This window comes from Stegodyphus dumicola, chromosome 6 (genome assembly GCF_044657685.1).
Source record: "Stegodyphus dumicola isolate Sdum_Otavi_A_Nest chromosome 6, ASM4465768v1".
NCBI classification, from domain to species: Eukaryota; Metazoa; Arthropoda; class Arachnida; order Araneae; family Eresidae; genus Stegodyphus; species Stegodyphus dumicola.
In genome coordinates this window covers 208715623-208736339 of record NC_140773.1, presented here as the reverse complement: position 1 = coordinate 208736339, position 20717 = coordinate 208715623, and the positions used below count along the sequence as shown (strand labels likewise).

The 20717-nt window shown below is 29.4% G+C and overlaps 1 protein-coding gene across 3 annotated transcripts; it reads left to right on the top strand.

The window, feature by feature from the left end:
• Nucleotides 1-305: 305 nt before the first annotated feature.
• On the top strand, nt 306-16305 carry LOC118188241 (transmembrane protein 17B-like). 3 transcript variants are annotated; one of them, XM_035358637.2, is made up of 4 exons: nt 306-1027; nt 5664-5764; nt 9592-9705; nt 15905-16305. In XM_035358637.2, exons 2-4 carry the CDS (start codon nt 5672-5674, stop codon nt 16157-16159), a joined length of 462 nt encoding a protein of 153 aa, XP_035214528.1. In that variant the 5' UTR covers nt 306-1027; nt 5664-5671; the 3' UTR covers nt 16160-16305. The 3 variants fall into 3 exon arrangements, with proteins under 3 accessions (XP_035214528.1, XP_035214527.1, XP_035214526.1); XM_035358636.2 differs by having other exon boundaries at nt 1016-1152; XM_035358635.2 differs by lacking the exon at nt 306-1027 and adding an exon at nt 1050-1431.
• Nucleotides 16306-20717: the final 4412 nt, after the last annotated feature.

Below are 20717 nucleotides of genomic sequence, written 5' to 3'. Positions count from 1 at the left end.
AAATGAATAAAAACTGTAGCATATATTAAAATATTTAATGTTTGACACAAAAAAAATGGTAGCATATGATATTAAAATATTTAATGTTTGACACAAAAAAATGGTAGCATATGATATTAAAATATTTAATGTTTGACACAAAAAATGGTATAAAATATTTAGTGTTTGACTGAAACTAACACGGTTTGCTATTCTGAAACATTTTTCATTTTCCTTTGTTCAACAAAGGAAATTTCAGCTAAATTTATCTGTTCTCAAAAGGCAATATATGAAAAATAAATAGATTACAAAAAGTTTGTCTCAAAAATAAATACTTTACAATAATTTGTAATCACGTGTTTAATTACAAGCAAACAATATCTAAATTACCAATTAAAATATTTTATCAAAAAATTCTTTTAGCTCGCCAAAAAATATCACTGCAGAGCTCAGAAAACAAGCAACCGAAAATGGCAGGTAATCCTGTGGGGTAAATCTAAAACACCCCGCTTTTGACGTCACATGTGACGTGTACCGTTGACCAATCAAATTTTCCTGCCGAGTTGAAATTTAGTCGCTCCCGATATCTAGTTGGCCTTGCCCTTTCTCTGTGCCAAGAACGGAAAAATTTCATTCTAAAAGTTCGTAACATCAATTTGGCGCCCCCTGAATGCTGCGCCCGGGGACAGATGTCCCCCCTTGCCCCACCCTAGCTACGCCACTGACTACCTACCTGAAATACAAATACCGTATTTGACGGCTTATAAGACGAACTTTTTTTTCCTAAATTTGGTCTCAAAAAAGTTACCTGCGTCTTATACGTGAAGGTAATTGCATTCAATAATTGTTTATTTGGCTTTTACGAAACGTGAGAACTAAAAGAAACCACGCTATTGAAACTTTTTTTCCTTGTGTATGGCCGTCTATATAAGGGTGCGTCTTAAATCTGTCAAGCATTAGATAAATACTTTACTTCACGCCTAAACTTTACTTTCCGTTCTGCGGGCTCAAAACAAGATATCTGTCTACGTTGCCAGGGGAAAGACTAGTATGTATGGTGCACTAAATAGCTTTATTTGTTTATGTGCAAAGTCTTGTAATACCACCTTTAAACTTCTAATCTCTTATGTTGAGTAGCTTTACTTCATTACGTTCCATAAACTAATTGCTAATGTAAATATTAATTTTTCTAACGTATTTCATATGCAGACCTTTTTCTGATATATATGTTTTCTTAATACATGAAAATTTCTTGGGCAAGTAAATGACTATATGTAGATGTACAGTAAGCATTAGATAAATATGTTATTTGAAAATTAATCTCTCACCCTTAATTTTATAATGATTTCAAAGTTGAAATGGATTCCATTAAATTTGCTGTGTTAAGAGCATCTGAAATAATATTTCCTGGTATTAATATCACCTATGGAAGAAGGATTTCCCGTAAGACAGGTAATAATTTCTCACGTGTTTGAATAAGTTTAAAATAAATCATAAACACCCTTTTATAGAATAAATATAATCCTCCCCTTTAGCAGTGCACTAGCTGAGTGCAAAATGGTTTTATGATGCTTAACAACACTGAGTGTAAGGTAACCAGACGTCCTGATTTTTAACAGTTTGTCCCGCAACTTTTTAAAGAAGTCCCGATTTTTAGGAAGAATGCACGACAAGCTAGGGAATATATTAAAACAAGAACTTAATTGGAATGTACAAAAATCATTTGATCATATTAGTCAAAATTTCCCATATAGTAATATTTCTGTAAATGATTTTTTTAATTAGACATCATTATTAAAAATATATTAATAAGGAAAAGATTAAATCTTGGACATCAGCGAAAATCACAAGAGAAAACAAATGGTTAGAAATATTTCATCATTTTGAAACAAACCATACAATAATGTTCCATACAATAATGTACTAAAAACTGTGGAATACCCCACGAACTAAAGCTGTGACTGAGCGCTTTTTTTGGTTGATCTTTACATTATGGTAACTTGGCGTTTTTTTGGCGAAAATTTGGCGACCAACTCTCCTACAGCAACCCTCTATTTTTTTTTCCTGCCGCCATTTTGTCTTCATGAAGTAAAGACATGTTTCTTTTCTTTTTATCTACTGAACACTTCTTCCAACAATCTACTAGCGGAATTACACTTATGCTAGAAATTTTATCTAACAAAACTGCTTAATCATGACAAATATTCACTGCAAAATTGGGAAAAAGTGCACAATACCATACTCCTTACGCGTTTTTCAAAATAACACATACACATAAACCATGTACACGCCGACTTATTTTTACTTAAAAAAACATTCCAGAATTGCACAAAAATGGCATTGCTCACACTCTTCACTATATCCATGTACACTGCTTTTTTCTCATAAATTAGAAAAATTTCACAAAAATACATGACAATTTTCTCAATCTTTAAACCCGGTAAAAAGAACATATATGAAATTACCTGATCGCAAAAAAGTATTTACCCTTTCCAAATATGAACATTTCCACATATAAAATAAATAAAATATCCAAAAACCTCTAAATCATCTATTACATTATACACGTCACCAACGAATTCATACCGCAAGCATTACAAATACTTAGTATCAAAAATTTAAATTATTTCCATGCACGTTTACTTCAACTTAAACGTGTACCAAATTCCTACAAACATAAAATTCACAAAATAACTATCATTTAATTAAAATATCACTAAACCATGTACACGTCGACTTATTTTTACTTAAAAAAACATCCCAGAATTGCACAAAAATGGCATTGCGCACACTCTTCACTATATCCATGTACACTGCTTTTTTCTCATAAATTAGAAAAATTTCACGAAAATACATGACAATTTTCTCAATCTTTAAACCCGGTAAAAAGAACATATATGAAATTACCTGATCGCGAAAAAGTATTTACCCTTTCCAAATATGAACATTTCCACATATAAAATAAATAAAATATCCAAAAACCTCTAAATCATCTATTACATTATACACGTCACCAACGAATTCATACCGCAAGCATTACAAATACTTAGTATCAAAAATTTAAATTATTTCCATGCACGTTTACTTCAACTTAAACGTGTACCAAATTCCTACAAACATAAAATTCACAAAATAACTATCATTTAATTAAAATATCACTAAACCATGTACACGTTGACTTATTTTTACTTAAAAAAACATCCCAGAATTGCACAAAAATGGCATTGCGCACACTCTTCACTATATCCATGTACACTGCTTTTTTCTCATAAATTAGAAAAATTTCACGAAAATACATGACAATTTTCTCAATCTTTAAACCCGGTAAAAAGAACATATATGAAATTACCTGATCGCGAAAAAGTATTTACCCTTTCCAAATATGAACATTTCCACATATAAAATAAATAAAATATCCAAAAACCTCTAAATCATCTATTACATTATACACGTCACCAACGAATTCATACCGCAAGCATTACAAATACTTAGTATCAAAAATTTAAATTATTTCCATGCACGTTTACTTCAACTTAAACGTGTACCAAATTCCTACAAACATAAAATTCACAAAATAACTATCATTTAATTAAAATATCACTAAACCATGTACACGTTGACTTATTTTTACTTAAAAAAACATCCCAGAATTGCACAAAAATGGCATTGCGCACACTCTTCACTATATCCATGTACACTGCTTTTTTCTCATAAATTAGAAAAATTTCACGAAAATACATGACAATTTTCTCAATCTTTAAACCCGGTAAAAAGAACATATATGAAATTACCTGATCGCGAAAAAGTATTTACCCTTTCCAAATATGAACATTTCCACATATAAAATAAATAAAATATCCAAAAACTTTTACCTCTAAATCATCTATTACATTATACACATCACCAACGAATTCATACCGCAACCATTACAAATACTTAGTGTCAGATATTTAAATTATTTCCATGCACGTTTACTTCAACTAAAACGTATACCAAATTCCTACAAACATAAAATTCACAAAATAACTATCATTTAATTAAAATATAATTAAATTCAAAAACACTACTTAAAATATAAATGAGCACATAAATTAAATTAATACATACATAAATACCCATTTCGAATTCACTTTAGTTACGGCCATGGGATCCAAAAATTCACGAACACTGTTTCACACAACACAGAATAAAGCCAAATACAAAACTTCCAGATTTTTTCCCGATTTCCCCCCTTTTCCGATTAAAGAACCGTAATTCTTCCGTTAATATCACATGACATATCCCATGATCTCTCATTTCCCTCACGCAAAATAATGCGTAATCGGAACTGAGTACTGCTCACATTATTACCAAAGTCCCAGGTAGTAACCTTTATCGCCTCCAAAATGTCGCCAAACTACCAGTTACCATATTGTAAAGATCAACCCTTTTTTTCTATGGTAAATAAAGTGCGGACATCAGAAAAATCACAATTAAGTGTTGAGACTTTAAAAGCCATTTTATGTGTGAAATATAATTTAAAAAATTCTTGTAAAAATTTTATGACCTTTCAAACAACGACAGCAATCTACTAAACAAAATTCACTCAAACGAGAAATATGACAAAGAATAAAATAATACTATACATAATTTCTTTTAATGTATTTGTAAATTGCACTTGTGTTGAAATTTTGAAAATATATAGCAATACTATTTTTTGTTCTATGAAAATTTGTGTTGCTCTCTGTATAGACTAAATGTTTAAACACTCCCCCTCCCAGTGAATGGTGTCCCACTTTACCAGTGTTAAAATCTGGTCACCTTACTGAGTGTCATTCTAAATAATTGAATGTAATTTATTTTTATTAAATTAGCGAAGGCTTTGTATGAAACAATGGTAAAATTTTAGTACTATACAGTGCAACCTTGCTGCGATTTTGAACATTATCGCCACCACCAAAATGACCCGTTTACTGCTCATCATAAAGTAGCCAAATCTCGTGTGCACTGGATACTAGGATTAAACCTGAAATGATTTGTTCATAATTATTATTAATGTAAATAACTTTATTTGTATATTTAAATTAGCAGGGATTTTATCTGACAGAACATTTGTTCACAGTTTATAATTAAGTTAGAAATTATTTTATTTCTCTTTTGATAAAATGTTTACTTTAGAGATTTGACTTCTCCTTTTTTCAAAATAACACTAAACAAACATGAACACTCTCTGCACATCAGAAATTTTCATCTCATAATGTACAACATTTATGTCATTTTTTTTAAACTTTACTTTCAGTACAGTTAAAAGAGAGGGAAAAAAAGTTTAGGAATAGCAGAAATAAAACTAAATTTTAGTCGAATAAAAATGGCTTGTATAATTTTGTGGGAAAAAGTATATTTTGTATTTCATTTTAATGAAATAAGGTTTTATTTATTTATTTATTTTTAAAGTTTAAGATTTTAAGTTTTAAAACATCTTTATGTGTACAAGAAATAAAATGCAATAAATGAAAACTAGGGCCATCAAAATAGAAAAGGGCAGTCTATTTATTCAGGCTGCAGCCACAGAAAGCCATCTAATCTAGATATTTGGAATTTTAATTATAGCTTAGTCATCATTAACAATAAAATAAAATTTGCTCATATGATCTTGTTTTCTATATATGAAGTACTAAAACAGTCTCTGCATTTCTTTTATTTAGAAGAAGTTATGTCAAGTCTGCCTTTACAAATGTGCCTATACTTCAATGCAAGTTACTCTCCTCTTTGGATAGGTATTCGTATGGGTTGCCTTATTTATAAGGTTAGTTTAATGCAGTATTCATTTTATTATTCTTTTTTTTTTTTTTTTTATTTGTAAAATATACTATATTTAAATACTTAACATGAAGTGTGCTGCAGAAAAATATCTAATTATATAAATTTTCAAAAATATTTTTAACAAAAAGAATATCATGGATTATCTTTGAATCAAAATATAATTAATTTACATTTTCATGATGCACTACCAGATTACACACATTCCTCCCTCATCAGTACTTTATATAAATTAGCAGAATGATTAATTGTAATAGATTCATTTTTGTATAGATTGCATTTTTGATAGACAAGTGGGTTGCAAAAAAAAAAAAAAAAAAAGAAAAGAAATAATATGGCCATTAAATTAATTACAATGGCTTCCAGCATAAACAGATCTTGATGGCTCTTGACTTTCAAAATGGCTTTGATTATGTTTAAAAAAGCAGTCTTTTTAAAATGTCTATAAGTTTGAGAATATGTAGAAATGGATAAAATTTTTCTTGGACCAATGATATTCAGTTGTGTTTGTGGTTGAATGTTTCCCATTATGTAAACTTGGCTCTGTGCTATGGCTCTCTTAATAAAATTCTTGGCAATCTTCTATTATGACCAAAAGAGAATGAAATAATTTACATATAATACAAGTTATCAACTTTTTACATTGAATACAAAATCTAAAGATGTTTCACGTTTATTTAAAGTGCACAAGCTAAATAAACCTGAAAATGCTACATATGTAGAAATCACTTTGGATTAATAACTAAGTTTGGAGCAGGTATAAGATTGTGGGGATGGATACCTTTAAAAATATGATATTAAACTTTTAAAATATATTATTATTAAATTATATTGGGGGAAAGGGCATGCTTCACAAGACTTGCTATTGAATATGGAGCTGAACCATTGTCTACAGCATTTGAGACCATCTGGAAAAAATTCAAAATTGTTCACAACAGTACTCTTAAAATAATCATAAGTAATGCTCACCCAAACAAAGTCATGTAACTCCAGTTAATCTGAACTAGTAGCAACTTTTATTTCAGAGCCACTAGTAGCAACTTTTATTTCAGAAATAACCATGATGCAAGTTTTAGGTAATTCACCTTGTATGCATACATACATATAAATATATACATATGCTCAATTTAGATTAAAAAGTTAGAAAATCCTTTTTTTGGATTTGGCAGAAGACATGCTTGTCCATATCAGAAGTACCCTAATTAAATCAATGATCTGTCACAAACATATCAGTGCAGTCAAATTTCAGATCTAAATTCTTCCCATTAACTAAAAGTTTTCTATAGATACAGATAGAGCTCAGGATGTTTGTTTTTACTATTGACTGCATGTATAGATGGATGGCTCAGGAATACTGGAGCATTCTTTCAAAATATTTTAATTCAGCAGAGCTCTTAATAAATTTTATGGTATTATGGTGGTAAAGTGGCTGCTCTTTCTTTAGGTGATGGGTAATTGGCAGAAAAATAGAATCAAATGTTGTTAACTTTAGACTAACAGACGACTGCCAGATTGTTCTTCACTCTCTTTTGGAAAAGAGACTTACTTACATTATTATCAAAAGCAGTCTAGCTAAACCTGATTTATTTTCAATAATATTCTCTAGTTAATTTTTAGTCCAAAAGGAGCATTAACCCAAATGGGCTATCAGTCTCGAAATGGGATTTTGCTTTGAATAACTGTAAATGGCATATCGCTTTTCAAATTGTTGCCACCAAATATCATTGCCCTGTATTATTTTTAAAGAAATTAAATAATGAAGAATGTACATGAGTATATGAATGATTTTTGCAATGTAAAAAAAAGGGATACCTAGAGCCACCAAATTTTGAATAATGTAGTCCTCTATCCAAACTTGTGCACCTGGAATCTTGAATTTTGAATTTGTTTTATGATCTGTTTCATATTTTTTAAAAACTTTAATGAACTTTTGATTAACAAATTCAAAAATTTAAAAGCGAGCAGTGACAACACCGTACGGAATAAAGCATTTTTACCTTCAACGCACGAGACTGTCTTATTGAATTTTATGTGGCATAAATGCGAAGATAGTGATATTTAATAAATAAAGTTAACAGACAAAATGTTTATAATAAAAAGACAAAAAACATTTTGCTAGCCATCTTATTAAGAAAACTGAATACTGGTATGATGAACTGAGAAAAGAGTGAAAAATATAAAAATGGTATGCCAATACTTAATACTGCATTGGGAATTCTAAATTTTGTTAAGTTAAATAAAAATTTTGTGATTTTGCTGTTAAACTGTATATGGTGTAAGTGTAAAGAAAGTGATGCTTAATAATGAAGCTAAAAGGGGAAAACAATTGGGTTAGCAAGAGTGAGTGCAACAGCAGGCTAAGTAGACTGTAAGCTCAGCAAAAGCACAAAAAATCTTTAACAAACCCTTTTGGGTGACCATTAAAATCTGAAAGCTTTCAGATTTTTTTAAAAAATTATAATAACATGTATTAAGTTCAGCATTAACATGTACTAGCAAAACATTTTCAAAGAAATTGCCAAGGAAAAGTCATCAAATTCTTTACTGAGAACTTCAGTTCTCCATGACATATTTAGAGCTCTAGGCATTGTATATTTCTATCTCAGAACTAACCGTGACTATTTTTAAAAACATGTCCCTCATACAATCTGTAGTGGACACAATAATATACTAGTATTATGTGGACTAGCTATGGCTGGCAATAACTTCTACATTTATTCTGATCTTAATCATATTGTAAAGAGTGTTAAAATTTTCCTTATTTCTAAACTTTATCTAGCAGCCTGATAGAACATAATAGTTGAAAAGTGTAAGATTTAAAGATAAATAAATATGATAAAATTAATCATGTCACTAAAAATATTTGTAAATGTTTATCATAACAGTAAATTTTAGGTGTAGAACTAACCATAGTAATGAATTAAAAATTTAGACCTTTATGAATAGTTTCAAACTAGAAGGACCTCCCACGGTACAGTGGATTTGATCACCAATTATTGGTAATTAATCCTAGATTTGATTCCTAATGAATAGGGCTACCTGCATTTTTCCCTCACTTTTGTGGTTCTTCCAATATATAATGTTTAATATGAGCCAGGTTCCTTTAGAAAGTCTTTCATGAAGCCATAATTAATTAACCAGGATATTAAGGAGGTCCAGGTATATTAAAAAGTCTTCAGACATAAGCCTAGACCAACTATGAATTAAAGAACTCAGTAAAGGAAAAATCATGCTATTATACAGGGAAATAAAATAAAATAATTGTATAGAACTTCATGGTTAAGCTGTAGTAGTGTAAGACAATCATATGGACATTATCATTTTGAAAAATCTTTTTGATCACAATGTGAATAATGCTCAAATTATATAATAGCATTACGCACTTAGTTTTAATGAATCAAACACTACAATAACATACAATTCTTAGTTTTAATGAATCAAACACTACAATAACAAACAATTCTTAGTTTTAATAAATCAAACACTACAATAACAAACAATTCTATTTTGACAAAAATAAATAATGCAGCATTCTTCTTCTTTGACTGAAATAACTGTATCTTTTTTTTTTTTTTTTTTAATTTTACATTGGGGAGGATTTTATATAATTTTTCAGAACTAAGTATACAGATTGCTACAGTTTAGAAATTAATAATTAATTAATAGATTAAATTAAGAACTGTTAACTGTAAATATATTTTGTAGTGTAAATCATTTTAACATAGTTAATAAACTATGGATTTTAAAATATATTATTAAAGCATACTGAAACCTCAAATTTTAAATATATATATGCATATTGTTCTTTTTTAGTTTTCTGAGTTATCTCAACTGTATAAAATATTATTGACAGCAGTATTAGTTGTCATGATAGTAGTTGAAATGACACGATTATATTTGGGTTATGCAGGAAATTTAACAGAAAAGGTATGTTGTTTGTTATATCAATTTAGTTAATACCTGCATGTTTTCTCTAATTAAGAAAAATTAAGAGTTATATAGCAATTTTTTTAAGTTATAAATTTTTCATATCAACATCTTAAGTACAAACTTCATTTTATACATCAGTCAGTATCACTAACTTGGATATTTAGTTATCTGTACGTAATACTGAAAATGTCACGGCAAGAGCTGGAGAGATAAATAATGAAATCAATCAGTATACTTTAAAAGTACAAGATCAGTTTGATAATTAGATTATACTTTCATTGAACCTTACACCTGTAGTAAAAATATGCCCCTTTTTTAAAAAAAAGTTTCTGGAGAATATTTGTAAAGCAAATTTTTTTGATATGCTGAAACGTATTTACTAGGTCACCTTCTGAGTAATATTTACTGAAATACACATACTTGTTTCAGCATACCTGACATTCTTAGAAGTACTGAAAGAATGCCTCTTTCAATATCTGTCATAGATTAGTTGCTGCATCATCTCTAATAGCTTCAGTTGTTGGAAAATGTTATCCCTAAAGAACCATTCTGATTAGAGATAATAACCAAATGTCACAAAATGAGATTTGAAAAATGTTTATAGTAAGTATTACAGCATTCTGTTTCCATGCTCAGAATTCCTTAACTGATGTGGCCATTTTACTAGAAGTGTTGTGATTACTGAAAAATGCTTGAAAGAGCAGCATGAACTACACTACCCTGAATGATGTCACTACATATTTTTCATATTCTTTCAGTATTGCAAATTCCATTACATTACAAGATTATTTTTCTGTGAATTTCTGAAACGGAGGTGTGTAGTCTGTAAATTGTACATGCAAGCAGAAAAGTGTTAAAAATAGAAAAAAAAAAAAAAATTATCAGATTATAATTTATTAATGAAATTATATATGCTGATGAATACTAATGAATCAAAAGGCTGAAAACTTTCTACACTGCATCCTGTTCCGTAGTAAAATTTATATTGATTTGTTAGATTGTGTCAATATAAAGACCAAAGAACCACATTCTATACACAGTGAAGGCAGTATAGCAGTGATTAATTACAATTTTAATAATACAGATTCATTTAAATGGCTGGTCAGGCTGACCAGCAAAATTGTTGAACACTGGCATTTTGACATGATTTGATTCTAGATGAACAGGATGACTGCATGTGTGTTTTTATGGTTTTCTCCACATGTATATGAGCCAGTTTCCCATAGAAGATTCTCCACTGGTAACCACTGAAAATGAAGCTGATCATTACATAAACATGTATAAGCCTGCTGAAAGTTTAAATTCATCCAAAATAACCACTAATGACAAAAAAGGAAAAGGGAAAAAAAAAAAAAAGAAGATATCTGGATTCCACATAAACAAAAATTAATTTAACATAACATGTTAGCATATGTGGATTTGTTTTTCAAATGTTTGTTAACTAGTAATGAAAAAATGTCATGTACATAAAATCTGAACACGAAAGTTTATAGTCCAACCTGAAGAGCTAACTCAAAAAAAAAAAAAAAAAAAAGATGAGATTAGAAGTTATAAATCAATATTTACCTAACCCTTTGGGTGTTACAGGTTTGATCCTGAAACCTTAGCTTCCCTAAAATGCCATGAATAAGTGATAGTTTCTTCATTATAATTCCAAAATGACTCTGCCTTGACTCCTTTTCTTTCAATATAGATCCAACCCAAAATTGGATCCATCAAGGATTGGCAGAAATTTTCATTTTTAACGAATTGGAAAGCTAACCTTCTATGCACAATTTTACGCCCATAACCCTTTGAGGACAAGTAGCAAAATGATTGATTTCAATGTATACTATCGACAATTAAAGAAAGATGTTTTAAAGCAGAAATATTCAGAATCGAACCATAAAAATATTGTGTTTCTTCATGGCATTGCCAAACTGAATACACTTTCAGTCACTCATTAGAAAACATTTGAGTTTGATAGGGATGTTTTATCACATCCAGTATATAGCCATGGCTTGCACCATCAGATTAGCATTTGCTTTGTGCTCTGCAAAACTTTTTTCAGGTAAAACCTTTATTTCAAATAACAGTGTTAAATTCCATTAGCAAAATGATTTCTGTAGGGGGAAATCAGTTCTTTAACAGTGGAATCATGATGAACATAATGACCAACAGAATACTGATTAAAGCAGAAGGTACACAACTCAAATCTGTGAATGGCCATTTATGAAATGTTGAAATTGGTGAGAACCACACTTTAGAATAAATATTTTATGAATAACTATTATTATTATGTTTAAAAAATACGAACCCAAAGATACATACTTTATATTAACATATAAAAGTAATTAAAGCTTGAAAAATTATGTATTATTTTGCTTCTTAAATATTAATATTTATACAATTACAAACAATGATTCACAAGTTTACTTCATTTAAGAAACAGAAAAGAGAATTTGTTTATGATAAATAAGCACACAATTCAAAATGTAAATGAGAAAATGAAAATTTTATCATTTTATCTGAATCATGTAATCAGATTGTACCAAATACTTTAACTTACTTTCACAACTTTGATGAGAGAAGCCCCATGTTGAAGCGAAACTTGAAAAGCGTGAAAAGATGTTTTGGCAGTAGCACCATTTCGTCTTACTTATCACCGTTTTTGCTCCCTCCTTTTTTTTACAGCATAACTTTTTTACATATATATATCCCATATCTAGTTATGTAGAATCAAACAACAATGCAACTTTTTAAAAAAACAGCAAAATTGTGCTACAATTACAAAAGTATTCTAAAAAAAAAGATTTTGTTAACTCAAGTAAAACTGGAGAAATTTTGTTGAAATTTTATAAAACTGTTAACAACAAAAAAATATCCATTTTTTCCCCCTTCAAATAAAAATTTTGTTTGAAATAACCAAAATATACTCAATAAAACATGTTTTATAGTTTTAATCAATTTCTTTTCTGGGTGTAAGCTTCATTATTAAATGATCAGTGATAGGCTGCAGAAAATCATCTAGCAGACCGCATGTGGCCTACAGGCTGTATGTTGTGCACATCTGAATTAAAACTAGTTCTTTGTGCAATTTTTTTTTTAAATCCAAAAGTACGAGGGTAGATCTTTCCCCAAAAAAGATTACAAGGGGAATAAAAAATGTTTACGAACAATAGACAGGAAATACAAAAGGGCCTATCATTTTTCAGTATATCACACATACTTGCCTATCATTTTTCAACATAATCATCAAATCTATTTTGGCATTTATCTGAAGCCAGAACCAGCTTGTTTAACCTAACTTGGTAGAAATCACATCCCTTCAAATTTAGCCAGTTCTCAGTAGCTGTTTCACATCACTATCTGAAGAGATTCTCATTCCAGATAATGCTCCTTGAATTTTGGAAAAGGAAAATAGTTGCTGGGTACTAAATGGGGAAGGGTGACTCCAGACTTTCCACCTAAACTTTAGCAGCAATTCTTGAGTTTGGCAAGCATGGTTTGGCATTGGTGAGGATGACACCATCACCATCACTCGCCAGGCTGAATGGTATGGCCATACTCCAAATACTCAATCAGGACAACGAATCATGGCTCACACCTCAAAGCGAGATCACTTTTTTAAACATCATTTGCTCTGACAAATCTGCGAAGTTACTCTTCCTACCCACACAACCGCTGTTTGACAACCAGTGACATCTATCTACACTCTGGGTATAAAGTATTCTCTTCACAATAGTTACTGCTTGTAACCTTTCAAATGCTGATGCTCGTACCTTTTTTTTGGAGGGGGGGATTCACTTATGTAGTTTTCATATAACCCAGTATTAGTTCCCTCAATGCAACTTCTCTGATTAGAGAGAGAGTAATTTAATAACACATATTGGTAATTTTATTATCAGATGTCAATAAAAAATAATTAAATATTTTAGCTTTAGAGAAATGGATTGTATATATTGTATTAATATTTTTTTAAAATTGTTATAAAAATAAAAAGTTTACATGTTTATTTTAGCTATGTGACTAAAAATTTTATTTGAAATAGAAATGATTTGTTTGGTAAACAAAACATAATTACATTAATTTTTTTTCAAAAATTAAAAGAATATATTTTATTAATAGATATATTTGTTTTTAAACTGCACAATGCTTTTTAAAATAAAATTCAATGAAGAAAATAAATAAAATAAAATCTCTCCTACTGTTACTTTCCACTTTCATTAGTGATGCTTTAACTGTTTTATTTATTTTCATTGGTTTGCTGGAAAAAGAAATTTTTATTTTATTTATTTATTTATTTATTTATTTTTTATGGTGTGTGTGTGAAGAAATTCTTCAAGGATAAAAGATCCATCTTTGTCATCAGATTTGTTTTGTACTAGTTCTTTGTGCATTTTTTTTTTTTTTTTAAATCCAAAAGTACGAGAGTAGATCCTCCTCCAAAAAAGATTACAAGGGGAATAAAAATGTTTATGAACAATAGACAGGAAATACAAAAGGGCCTATCATTTTTCAATATATCACACATACTTGCCTATCATTTTTCAACATAATCATCAAATCTATTTTGGCATTTATCTGAAGCCAGAACCAGCTTGTTTAACCTAACTTGGTAGAAATCACATCCCTTCAAATTTAGCCAGTTCTCAGTAGCTGTTTCACATCACTATCTGAAGAGATTCTCATTCCAGATAATGCTCCTTGAATTTTGGAAAAGGAAAATAGTTGCTGGGTACTAAATGGGGAAGGGTGACTCCAGACTTTCCACCTAAACTTTAGCAGCAATTCTTGAGTTTGGCAAGCATGGTTTGGCATTGGTGAGGATGACACCATCACCATCACTCGCCAGGCTGAATGGTATGGCCATACTCCAAATACTCAATCAGGACAACGAATCATGGCTCACACCTCAAAGCGAGATCACTTTTTTAAACATCATTTGCTCTGACAAATCTGCGAAGTTACTCTTCCTACCCACACAACCGCTGTTTGACAACCAGTGACATCTATCTACACTCTGGGTATAAAGTATTCTCTTCACAATAGTTACTGCTTGTAACCTTTCAAATGCTGATGCTCGTACCTTTTTTTTGGAGGGGGGGATTCACTTATGTAGTTTTCATATAACCCAGTATTAGTTCCCTCAATGCAACTTCTCTGATTAGAGAGAGAGTAATTTAATAACACATATTGGTAATTTTATTATCAGATGTCAATAAAAAATAGTTAAATATTTTAGCTTTAGAGAAATGGATTGTATATATTGTATTAATATTTTTTTTAAATTGTTATAAAAATAAAAAGTTTACATGTTTATTTTAGCTATGTGACTAAAAATTTTATTTGAAATAGAAATAATTTGTTTGGTAAACAAAACATAATTACATTAATTTTTTTTCAAAAATTAAAAGAATATATTTTATTAATAGATATATTTGTTTTTAAACTGCACAATGCTTTTTAAAATAAAATTCAATGAAGTAAATAAATAAAATAAAATCTCTCCTACTGTTACTTTCCACTTTCATTAGTGATGCTTTAACTGTTTTATTTATTTTCATTGGTTTGCTGGAAAAAGAATGATTTGACTTGTATTATTTATACCTTGAAATAATAAAAAGATTTGACTTGTATTATTTATTCCTTGAAATATTACATTATACTGTAGATTCAGGGCTTAAATTCAGTGGAAGCCTACTGAAACCTGGTCTTTTATTTTCTATTTATATTAAAATAATTATTTTTTCTTCTTTCCTAATGGCCTGTCATAAGCACTTCTAATTCTAGAAATTAAGCCTTGAATATAAATTCACTTCTATTATTATTATATATACAGAATATGGTTGTGTATACATAATATGGCATCACATTTTTCCAATTTTTTAAAAATTATAATTAATTTAATAAAACATTTAAATAGACAGTTAAAATGAATCAAAAATGTATCTTCTAACACTCTCTTCATTCTAGCAACTTATTTTTTTAGATGACACATTAATAAGCATAAAATACTAATTTACATTTTAAAAACATTTCAATAAAATGGTTTCATGCACACATTATTTGAATCTTCATATAATACAAATGGAATTTCATATTTTATGAACACCATTGATACCATCTGTAATTTTGTTAAAAGTAGGAATTTTGAACATTTTATAAAAGTAAGACTTGTATACAATGAAACTTAATAATGAAAACTTTATTTCAGGTACCTGAACTAGCAGGATTTTGGATGCTAACATTGTTCCTACAATTTCCACTACACTGTTTGTGTACATTCAGCAAAGACTTTTTAATTTTACCTTGGGAAATAGTAACTGATATGATAATGATGGTGTTTCTAGTTTTAGAGATAATTATTGGATATTTTGCTGTCAAAGTTATTGCAAATCATCAAGCTTTAAAATTCAAATTGCAAATGGTGAAATATAATACTACTAGCACCGAAACATTTTTAGAATGATACTTCTGTACTTAATTTAAAAATGTATATCTTATTATTATTATTATTATTATTATTATTATTATTATTATTATTATTTTTGGGTGTTTGTGTGTGTGTGTGTGAAGAAATTCTTCAAGGATAAAAGATCCATCTTTGACATCAGATTTGTTGTGTACATCCTTTTTATATATTATTATTATTTCATTTATGAAGATTTTAAAAGCTAAAAAATGTACAACATAGCTGCCAACTTTGAACGCTTTAAAACTGGGAGATTTTGCCAAGAAAACTGTGCATGTTGCATGGTTACACCATTTCAAAGGAGCACTAAACTGACTTTAATTCATATTATAATATATTATTCAAGTTATTGTATTATTTGTAATTCAGTTCGGATGTAAAATACAATAGCATTTAATTGCAAATATTGAATTTACATTCTTTAACTCATTTAACTCTCTTACACTTTTATTCTGAGAAAGTCCTGAGTAGTGAAGGCAAATATTTACTTATCCAAAGTATTTTTAATACATTGAAAATAAAATTAATAATTAATGCACATGGTATTTATGTGCATAAATTTAGTAATGTACCATATATTGATGTAAAACAAAATTAAATGCAAATATTAACAAAATTAGGCACTGCTCGAACCTATGGAATTTATGGCTTTATGTCTACCTTGTACCACTGCAACATTAGTGCAACTGAATTCATTTGGAGTGATATAAAGCAACTCCTATGGAATTGCAACAGAGTTAGAGACATGGCAATGAATAAATTATTAAAAATTACATAAAAAACTCTTGAAAAATGGAATGACAGTAACATATTTACAGAAAACTGAGTTACTGCACTCACATAGATAGTGACTATTGGAAAAAAGATAGTTTAATGGAAGATTTATGCGAGTCTGATTATTTCTTCTGATGAAGAGGATGACAACTGAAATATGTATAAAGACTGTGATACAGAATAATAAGAAGTATAGAGGTTAGAAATTTTGTTTTTATCACCCTCAGAATGTATAATATTGGATATAGCTTTTAGAGCAAAAATCAAAAGGATATAATAATTATTTATCACTGTACAATTGTTATAATTAATCACTAAAATTTTTATTTAGTGTGCCACAGAAATTTTAGCTCAGGTGAAAGAGATAGAATAATTCTCAATTATAATATAATAATTATTCATTGTCATATAATTAATTATAATAATATAATAATCAAACTCATTACACTAAAATATAATAATTGCAGAATTATAATTACAATTAAACTTTAAAATGAACCAAAAAAACATAATAATTGAATAGTTATAATTACAATTGTAATGCAATAAAATTTACTAATAAAATTATTGAATAATGTATGTATGGCAAAACAAATTTGGAAAACACTTGTATTTTTACAAATGCAGAGTTGCCAACTCTCCCGATTTAGGCGGGAGACTTTCGATTTTCGACCGCTCTCCCGCCAACCCGATTTACAATATATTTCTCCCGACTTTTTCTTATTCTTAAAATTTCTCACCATTTTTATGGAACTTGGCTTAATACTTTGTTATATGAACAAAAAAAAAAAAAAAAAAAATGATTTTGGACGTCTGAAAGCAATTGAATTTTCTCTAGATATCTAAAACAAAACCTTGTGAATTAGATAACTTCTGCTTTGTGAGAGAATGCATATACTAGAGCTGGAGCAAACCGCATGTATTCGTTACTGAGTAACGGGTACATCGGTTGACTCGAAGTACCGATTCGGTACTCACAAATCCATTTCGTTACTCGCATCTGTCGTATGATGCGGTTTATTCGAGTACGAATGATGCAGTTATCGTGCGAATACGAATGATGCGGTTGCTGTTCGAATACGAATGATACAGTTGCGTCACAATGCGCTCGTATTTTTCATTGATAATTTTGAATTCTTTTGGGCATCGGGAAAACTCTTGTTTACATTATGTGTTTTAGTTGAAATATTATTTAGTTGATATTTAAAAAGATGAGCAATTTTGATAGCGTGAAGCGTTATTTTGTATTTCTTTTTACATTAAGATTTATAGTGCATATTATGTTTGTAATTTGAAAATTTAGATGATTATTGATTTTTTTTTTCTTGAGCGTATCATGGTGAGATTTTATTGATTTGAAATATTTATATACTGTACTGAGGTATTGTTTATATAAGAATATGTAGGTTAATATAGGTTCTTTACTTCCTTGTATGAAATAAAAAGGAAGTAAGTATTGTAATCCAGGAAACTTTTGGGTATCATATTTCAACGGAAATATCCATTTTTGACTATTACGGAATCCATGTGAATTATTTTTTTGGGCGACGTCTGTACGTACGAACACAATGAAGGACTCTTTTTTTTTTTTTCCCCTCCAAAAACGGATTGTTAAATGTAATCTCATTTACTCTAAGTTGATACCTGAAAGGGATTTTTTCGTGATGTGTAAGTACCTATGTATGCATTTCGCATAACTCAAAAACGATTAGTTGTAGAACGTTGAAATTTTGTATATGGGACCGTTATAACATCTAAATGTGCACATTCCTTTTTATTGCAATCGGTAATACTACCAAACGTAAATATGTATATATATATATTAAATAAATTATAATTAAATGTAAAGTACATATATATATGTCCTTATAATTAAATGTGTGGTGTATTTTAATTATGGCAAAGCACACTAGGGCTATCTGCCTAAAGGGAGGGATGCCTTCGTGGAGGACTTTCTGAGGGAAACTGGCTCGTATACAAGTTACACATGGGGAAAACCACGAAAACACCCATGCAGCCAGCCCGTTCGCGGGATTCGAACCTCGGACCGAACTACCAGTGTTCAGCGACTTTACCGCTCGGCCGCTGGTGGGCTATAATTAAATGTAAAGTACATATATATATATATATATATATATATATATAATAAAATAAAAGCCAAGTAAGGCGAAAATAAAAACCGCAATCGTTGGTTGCAGTCAGGACTTATTTTTTAAAATTAGAAGTGTTGGAGCTCTATGGAAGGCCATCAGTAAAGATGAATAAATAAATAAATAAAATAACTATTACAATAATAAAATAATTAGCAACTAGAATATTAAATTATTATTATTATAATTCAATAAAAATTTAAAGACAAATAAAAATTTAAAGACAAATAAAAATTTAAAGACAAATAAAAATTTAAAGACAAATAAAAATTTAAAGACAAAGAAAATTTAATTAATTTTTAAATTAATGGTGAATAACTAAGTAATGAAATAAAATACCAGACATCGTCTTGTTTGGGGGCTGTAGCTGAAATTGCAATTTAAGAACTAAGCCGAGCATTAGCTAAATTTAGGCTTTTGATCAGCATATAATGTACTGTTTACCACAGTATGGATAAAAATTTGGTTATGTAGCCCATTCTTCTAAAACGATGTTTCGTCGCTGCCTTCCACCACCAATTAATTCCCTTTTGTTTTCGGTTTGGGTTTATTTGGTTACGGCAAAGCATACTAGGGCTATTGCCTACGGAGAGGGATGCCTTCGTGGAGGACTTTTTAAAGGAAACTGGCTCATATGCAAATTACACATGCGGAAAACCACGAAAACGCCCGTGCAGCCAGCCGTTAACCGGAAATTGAACCCTGGACCGAACTATTAGTGTTCAGCGGCTTTACCGCTCGAGCGCTGCTGGGCTCTTTTTTCGTTTCATTCGCTGTTTGAAAAACATGTGTTCACTTTATGGTAAAGCAAGCACCTGTTTACTTCAATTAAAATGGGTTAGACGATATGATTCTTACTACTTTAATCTTAGCTTTTGATTTCTAATATTGATTCAATATTTTCTGTAGACAAAGTATTCTGATTAGAATAATGGATTTCAAACATGTCCAAAGGGTGTGTATCTGAATATAATTAGATTTTTAAAAGATAGGGCCCATTTTATTAGTTTCACATATTTCTAAAGCAATTGAACCATAGTATCGCTGTTTTGAAAGAAAGTAAAATTGTGACAAATGTATAATGAACATTAATATACATGCTTTATTAGAAGTAGTCAGCCTTTTTAAACGTGACCGTCTATGCTTTTAGAATGATTTGGGAGCTCTGTGCATTTGCTCTGCCATCTTAAAAAAGCAGATGTTCAATTATCAAAGTATGTTTACGTTCTCAAGAAATACGGGTCTCTTTCAGAAAGCGACCTCTTAGAAGTCGTCAATAAATGATAGAGTATAATTATTTTCTAATAGATAATAGAATTAATTTATTTTAACGTCAATTTAAAAATGGCTGCTTGTACTAAGAATTAAGAGCAATAAGACTCTAATTTTTCTTTCGCAATTAGCTGTTATGCTAGCTGAATTGTTTTCTGTATAATCTTTATTGTGTACAATTGAAATATTTAGTTACGCATTCAACAAATAAACAACAAATGTAAGACAAATCATTTAAAAAATTAAATTTTGAAACATTAATAATAATTTTTCTGTTATACATAATATTATTAATGAATGATGAATTTATATTATATTATATATAAATCAAACTTTAAACTCCTATTCCTTTATAATAA